This window comes from Aulostomus chinensis, chromosome 2, assembly GCF_037954235.1.
Source record: "Aulostomus chinensis isolate RoL2024-O1b breed Wild chromosome 2, RoL_Achi_v1.0, whole genome shotgun sequence".
NCBI classification, from domain to species: domain Eukaryota; kingdom Metazoa; phylum Chordata; class Actinopteri; order Syngnathiformes; family Aulostomidae; genus Aulostomus; species Aulostomus chinensis.
Window position 1 is genome coordinate 27622140 of NC_141321.1, and position 8268 is coordinate 27630407.

The window sequence follows — 8268 nt, forward strand, 5'->3', positions numbered from 1 at the left end:
TATAATGGCATATAATAAAGGCAAACAAAGCAGTTGTTATTAGCAGCTGTGGATCATAAATCTTTTGTTAATCCTGCCCGGGGTGGAATGTGGATGGAAGCAGCTGGAAATTGTGCGCAATGTAATATGAGAGATTTATCAAAATCAAATCCCCAATTGCTACTTCCACAGTATTATTTCTGTGATAATTTCACACTACCAATTCTAGTCATTAAAGGCAATGTGTCTGGTGGAAATTAGGATTTGTATGATTTCTTAAATTTCTCATAATTGATTCATTTTGTAGTGTTACTACTTTAGTCAAAATTTTGATCTATCTGCATGTACGAAGGAGTATACTTTGGAAAACACATGAGAGGTTTTCAGAATATGTGAAAAAAAGGTGTCTTGTTGCTGCCTGTACTCCTTTTATTGTCTACTGAGAAGAGAGGAACAATTCAACAATATTAAAGAGAAATACTCTTTCAACTTTGCCTTTATTGCACTACACCGTCTCATGAGCTCCTCTTTCTTGTGCTCTCTCTTTTCCAGGTGGTGGGTCAGATCGATAAACTAACGTCAGACTTTGACTTTGACCTGGAGCCGGATGACTGGACGGTGGCCACAGCCAGCAGCACATCCAGCAGTGAGCGGGGCTTAGGAGAAGCCTTCAGACTAGACTTCCTCAATGCTGATGTGCTTTCTGATAGCTGGGAGTTCTGCAGCTATCTGGAAGCTGCTGGTGCGGCTGCCCGCATATCTGGTGAGAATCCAGGAGATCCACGACCAGAGCTGGGTCGTGGGACAATACCTACCCAGACACAGACCCCAACCACGCCCCCCACCACTGCCTCGGTCTATTCCCAGATGAATGGTGGGCTGCCTATTCCCAATGGGCCCCGCATTATTACTCCAGATTCATCCAGCGAGGAAGCTAGCAGCTCCACGCACAGCCACAAGACTTCCCGTACATCAGGCACAAGAGAGAGGGTCCGATTCAGTGACAAAATTCTGTATCATGCACTGTGCTGTGACGATGATGAAGAGGAAGAAGAGCAAGAGGAGTTACAAGAGGACAAGAGCGGTAGTGATAGTGAGCCCAACCTCCTGGCCAGCTCGGTTACCCCCAAACGTTCTTCCTCCGAGCACTCACTCCTCCATAACTGTCTCGACCCTTCTTACGTCTCTTCACCAATAAAGGGGACAACAGGAGCTCACACACTACCCAGGAAAGGTCTCTTGAACCCCGGCTGCCGCAAAAAACTGTTACGAAATAGCAGCACACAAACTGTCTCAGACAAGAGCACCCAAACTGTACTGCCCTATATTCCAACCAAACAGAAAACAAAGGATCACTGAGAAAGTCCTACGTTTATCATAAATCTCATGAAAAGGACTGTGCATTATTTAATATTAAATACAAAGCTCATAGATTAATACACAAATAAATTAATTACTAAATAAATAAATGATATATGGGAAATCACTCGACTACCTAAAGTCATTCCAAGGCTCAGGGAAAACACAATGAAAAGAAGCAAAGCTGATTATTATATCGGTGAAGGATGAAAGTTATTGGTGGACCAAAAGGTTAGTGCCTGTTCTAATGTTAAAAGATACACTGAATGGATTCCCTTTGTGTTATCATTTGAGACATTTGAGATTACAACAGCAATCATTTTTGGTAGAACATTTTAGGTGATCAAAATGTATGAAGAGGTCCTTTTTCTTCCTTCTATGAGAGTATAAGTCAGAAAAAAAGAAAGAAAAAAAGCTTGTTCCTATAATGTGGATACAAAACGCTGCACATTCTGTACTCTGAATCTGTATAAACATTATCTTTTCTTCATGTTCCAGTTATTTCAAATGTCAAGGGGATTGTTGCTTTCAGCTGGGAAATGTATCTAGATACACATGTCAAGCCTCTCTCTCTCTTTGATGTCAACAAACAACTTTGAGCAAAGAGCTAGAAAACAACACTCTTTACCTGCCCTTGATCTTACAAATTATCCCAATGTGATCTCCTTTTTGTCTGCTGCACAAGTTGAAGCATAGGGGGTGGCAGGCAGAAAAACAGGAACACAAAGTAATGATAGCAGAATGTGTGACATTTTCTAGTTTTCTCTTCCTCTGTGACTGCAGGGAGGGGGGGTGACGTCATCGGGCAGGAGCTAAATAACATATAAAAGTGCCAGGCATTTTGTCTCTCTATTCAGTTGCTCAGTGGGGAATTGGACGCGGTAGAGCAGCGTTTTATTCAAGGGGCTAATGCCAATAACCATTCCTGATCAATATGTTAGAGGGAGGGTGCAGTGAGGGGTCTCTCTGCTGAGAGTGCATGGTTGTCTCCTGGGATCTGTGAACAAAAACACAGTCAGAGCTATTTACTTACACTGCATGGGGAAAAAAAATTGAACTGTAGCCCAAAAGAAAGTGACATTTCAACGAAAAAAAAATGTCTACAAGAGTGAGATTTGATGGTAGAAAGAGAATGTTCTTGTTTAAAGATTGTTTTTACTGAGCAATAATCTCCCCCAGGGAATGGCTTTGTGAGCCTGCACCCTTGGTCCACTCAGCCATTATTCAGTGTTGCGTTTTTCAGTTTGAAAGTAAAAAGTAAAATGTTGTCCTCTTAGAGGAAACACCTCGCTGACCTTTGTGCCTCTGATCACCACGTGTGGATTTGACCTTCTGCAGAAAGTGGACATGGTACTACAGTACAAGTAACATTTTATTTTTTCATAGATTCTTTGTCCCCCGGGATAAATCTTCCAGTTTTATTGGAGAATGTTTTAAACATCTGGAACATTTGTCAACAACAAAAAACACATTGCTGACGTAATAATGTATCGTTGATGTAGACCCGTAGTCTTTAGAGTCAGTAGCAGAATAATTTGAAACTCAGTGAAAGGATACAGTGTTCCTGAGTGCGTAACACACTACAACTTAAAAAAACAGTTGCAAAAGACCAGGAACATATCGTCATTTTGGGGTTTCGGTGCCTTCGGTAAGTGAATGAGAATTTGTTTTTTTTCCAGGGGTGTAACGATGGTGTGACTGCCATTTGTTGTCATTTGCACCTCTTCTCTGTAAACTGATACTTCGCCCAAAACTGTATTTTGCCTTTCAAGTACTCACTATGAGGTATCCTGAGCTGTCAGACACTTTTTTTCCTGATGCATCACTTGTTTGCGACCCCAGAATGCAGAAAGAGCCAGCCACATAAATTTAGGTACACGCTAATGACGACTGACTGCTAATAACATCAAATCTGCCCAAGAATGCCCATTTACGAACTCTCAACCATAAGTCCGAGCTGTGAATTCAGTAATCGAAAAACGCTTGTATTTGAGCTTAAAACGAACAAACTGTAACACTTCTAGTTTGGAGCTCAGTCAGCTGACTGCGGCAGCTGCTTATCCTCAGTGCTATGATGAATGAGCACTGAACTGAGATTCGATGTCAGTTTTTAGGGTGAAAATTTTTTTTTTTCCCCCTCCTCCATTACTTCTTTATGAAGATTACAGAATGAAGGCTGGATAAAGAATACATGGATTATACCAGACAATCCACTTGAAAGTTTGTCAACCAACTTTTTTGGACACTTTTGTTGTTGTTAGCTGTCAGTCACCATGTAGCTTTAAGCTAAATATATGTGGCTGGCATTTTCTGCATTATGGATTCACAAAGAAGTGATGCAGGAGGGGAAAACAAAAACATCTCAAGACATCTTATTGGGAGTAGGCTACTTAAATTCAAAATACACTTTTTGGGTGCTGTAATGTAGCAGCAAAACAAAACTGTGACCCCAAAACTGTAATACAACCCAAACTGCGGGCTTGCTGAACCATTACACCCTTACAACAAAGTGACATGTTACAGAAAGACTGCAGACAACACATTACAGACAACGGTGACGATCTGATGAGCCCAGCCTTCTGCTACTGTGCAGACAGCTGCACACACATTCATTACAGCTCACCTATTTGCTTCTGTTTGTGTGTTTGTGTATAATAGTTATTGCATAGTACACTGCTTAGGGGAGTTACAGCTGTGCTGTTGAGGCAGCACTAAGCCTCGGGAGCCTGATATAATGGAAGCAAAGTGAACACTTTTATACCAGGCAGCTTGATAGAAACTACACAAGAAGCAATTAGCCTGAAGATGATGTGCTATAGATGCATATATCAGGAGTTATTTGGGGAAATTATCTTCATTATTTATGTGTTTATTGCTTTTTTATAAGATTTTCTTTTGTCCTGCTCTTGCACAGTTAATCCCAAGTACCTGCGAAGAAAGAGGTTCTGAAGTGAAATCAATGGCTCACTCCCCACAGCATTGGCTGCCATTTTCTTGCTAGATTGGGGACCGACCAGGTCATCATAGTCATTAGCATAAACAAACAAAGCTATGCCGCCACACAGGCAAAGCATCAATTACAGGAAAACAAACTAAGCCCTCATTGTGATGCCTATACACCCGCCAGACGTTACAATGTGAGATGGATTTTTTTTCCCCCTTTATTTTCCAGTATAAAGATTTTATAAGCTGCTATGAATCACCTCTTCAAATCGAAAGGACAGATTTAAAAAAAAAAAAAACTGGACAAAAAAAAAAATTGGTAATAATCATTTATTTTTCATCTCTGTTGTGGCAGTGCTCTGTCCTCGGTTCTCTTTAGGGAAAAGATGGGAGGCATCCGAAGGTTATGGAGACCCGAGCACAGTCAAGCCAAAACATGTGTGTTTTGCCTGCATATTGACTGCTCTTGTTAGTGTGTAAGGATATAAGTGGAATATATATATATATATATATAGATAGATAGATAGATAGATAGATAGATAGATATAGATAGATATACAGTGCTTCATGTATAATTTCATATTTCACTGTCACTGCAAATAATGGAGATCGATAGATAAATAGAAGCAGCACATCCCCCTGGAAGTCATTTGGTTCGACTTGCTCATGAGACAAGATTGTTTTTAATCAATTTTTAAAGGGTACAAAATGAGTCATGCTACCTGTGTTTTGACATCACCATGTATTCGTTCAAATCTCAGATTAATCTCCCCGATCGCATCGCCTGTGGAGTTACCATAACGCAGAGAAAGGCTTGTTTAAAAAGGTGAGAATGACACGGAGACACTGAAACATACGCCCCCAGCCTTACCCACCCTTCATATGTAATTACCACACTTCACTCTCACTGCCCCTTGCCTCCATCAGTGAGCAGGGAAAAACAGATGACAGATCTCTGTTTTCTCTGCTGATTGGTAAGGGTCCATGAAGCGGAGAGCTCAATGCAGTCTCACTGATTACTATGGATTTGCTAACGGCCCGGGCTACCTAAGGTTGATTTGTTTCATCTTTGGGTCATTTATATCCTGCCGGTACTAGAACAAACTATTTGTATTCCATTTTCTTCCCCAACCTCAAACCTCTTTTTTAACGATACACCTTTCCATTCATGAACACTTCAGTGTTTTAGGTCAAACAAGTTTTGTGTCATTGAGAAGAAATGTAACCATATGCCTTGTCAGCAGCAGTGGAGCAACGTGTTGAACTTCACGCTGGATGTTTGGCACAGGGTTACGTGGCACATGATGTGCCCCGTGTAGAGGACACTGGTAGCAATCAGCTACGAGGATCTATACCACATTTTCTCCCGGCCTAACAGAGTGAGGCTCTCAGCACCTGAGGGATGGCTGGACAAGGCTATGTCAACCATCAGTCACCATTTGATTGGGCGCGGGGAGTGATTAATGAAGAGGCATGCAACAGCCACAGATAAGATTAGACCTTCACAGGTGATGAAGGACAGGATCTGTGGCTGGATATGGGGGGCTGGGCAGTCCCTGGGACAAAACACTGTCTTCATATGACTTGGCACATGGTAATTAAAGTTAATGAAAAACCCTGCCACTTTCCCATTCACCATGGTATTGTAATAGAATGGCATGTCAAGCAAAACAAAGAAAGGTAATAACAGGTGATAATATGATAGATCAAGAGAAGGCGTCTTGCTCAGATAAGACTTCCAAATGGTTTTTGTGTGTTTGTACTAAACCTGCCTTAAGGCATACTGAATTAGTGCAGAAGCCATTGACATTTTATGACTTTGCATCATTGCAGTGCGAGTAAATGAAGTCTGCCACATGACCAGCTTCTTTCACCAACATGTTAGAACTACAGATGACACTTCCACATATCTGCCTCCCTTAACGGACACTTGGATCACATTGCTGCTCCAAATATATAGAAAAAAATACCTCTTCCCTGTGCAAGGAAAAATAAATGTACAAGTGTTTTGTCACTAACATGGCAATGGCCTTGGGAAGACAATGAGACCAGGGCATTCTGGTCATTGTGGGCTTTCTACTTTTTCAAGCAAAATGTTTCTACCGCAGATCAATTTCTCTGCTAATGTATCACCCACTTAAAAATATCAGTGCCTTTCTACTGCTTAAACAGCCGTTTCTCCAGTGGTGAAATATTTCTTTAAATGTAGGATGACAAGCAATGCAGAGGATGACAGAATCTTTGCCAAAATAAATTCAGAGACCCAAGAAAACAAGAGAGACAGAAATATGTGCAGCTGAAATGTTGTGAGGCCTCGCACTGAAGCGCCACAGAAATCTTAACTTGTTGCATACCACATGAAACTGCATTCAGATTGTGTGTGTAATGACACGCTCAGCAGAGCGAGGAATACACGGAGCGACAATTAAATTGTTCCTGAAAAATACAAAATTACAGGAAAAATCACTTTCGCAGACTGCAGGGATGGATGAAGAATGCTAGCATGATGAGAAAATGTATTGTACAAAAACCCCAATGAGTTTTAAAAGGGAAATTAGAGTCAATTAGATGAAAGTGCTGATGCATTTTAAAACTGACTATAGAATATAAACGTGGAGCTATATGGACGTGCGGCTCATTCTAAAATTCTGATCGAAGCCAAGGAACAGCAAGCTGCAGTCCTTTCTAAACAGCTCTGGTTTGGCAGCCTGTCAGCATTTCCATGGCATTTTACAGGTAAAGGCCAAGAAGGCAAGGAATTGCTGACAGTTTAGTAAGACCAACAAATAAGAGTTAAATGATAATAAGACAGGTGCAATGTACATGGCAAGTCCCCAAGTGCCCCTTATTTTACCTTACAAACAGCTTTCCTCATCACTCATATTTACTACTTTCTCTACAGTCTAGATCCAATCTCTCCCTCTTTCTCACTCACTCACTCACTCACACACACACCCCCCCCTCTCTCTCTCTCACACACACACACACACACACACACACACACACACACACACACACTCACACACACACACGCACACCTCCATTCATTCTTTCCTGTACACTGGCTGTAATGAACTCTCCATTCCAGCCCAGGAGAGGTCTTCATTAAACACACAGAAATTTGCAAGGTTTCATGAACAGGTAAGAGTCAGGGCTTCATCATGAAGCTTAGTTAGGAGTTTGGTTATGCTGCTGCAGCACCAAATGACTGATTGAACTATAGATTGGTTCTTTAACGATTCTCGCAAAGCAGAATGGATCTATGCAGTAATTGCGATTGTACTTACCTTGCCCCAGTTAGTAGTGTTTTTCCACACATTCTTCCTTACTTTGAATGTTACCCGACAGAGAGAAGTGCCCTAGTGTTGTGTCATGCTGCTGTGCATTTCCAATACATTATTGCAGTGATCATTCTCAAATGACTGCAATTAGTCAAATGTCAGGTTTGGTTTGTGCTCTCACAGTGGCTTGCTGACAAAGTAGCTCAGAGGTATGTCAAAAGATAAATAGCTGTGGGATTTCATTAAGTCAGGTACTTGAAAGAAACAGGAGGGATAAACACACATTAATTTAAACTAAAGGAAAGAACTGTTGTTTTCTGTTCCCTAAGTTTAGTTTATAATTGAGCGCAGTGAAAAAGCTCTGACATCGACCGAGAACGGGTCTATATATCATCATTTTCAGTCAGACCTGACCGCAGCTTTTGAAAACTCAAATAAAGTTGTCGTCATTGTTCTATTTATTGAACAATATCAACAACAGATAAATGTGCTATTTGAGCTGCCACAGGTTTTACGGCTACCAGTACTTGTAGTACGAGTACAGATATTGAACAATGAGAGAAAACATAACTTAAGATATACGTGTTTCCATACCCACAGTCAAATAAGGAGCTTTTTTCATTATTCTAGCCTTCAAAGTGCTCTTTTCCTTCATGACAATTTAAGCAAATTCACAAGTGACCCATGGAGAACCTACCTGAGCCGG

General features: G+C 41.0%; 1 protein-coding gene across 2 annotated transcripts in view; it reads left to right on the plus strand.

Annotated features, from left to right (window-relative positions):
• insyn1 (inhibitory synaptic factor 1) overlaps positions 1-7835 on the plus strand; it is a 54528-nt gene extending 46693 nt beyond the window's left edge. For both annotated transcript variants that reach the window (XM_086188340.1, XM_086188348.1), the window contains exon 3: positions 532-7835. In XM_086188340.1, the coding sequence (XP_086044466.1) occupies positions 532-1338 (807 nt within the window). In that variant the 3' untranslated portion in view covers positions 1339-7835. The remainder of the gene's footprint in view (positions 1-531) is intronic.
• Positions 7836-8268: the final 433 nt, after the last annotated feature.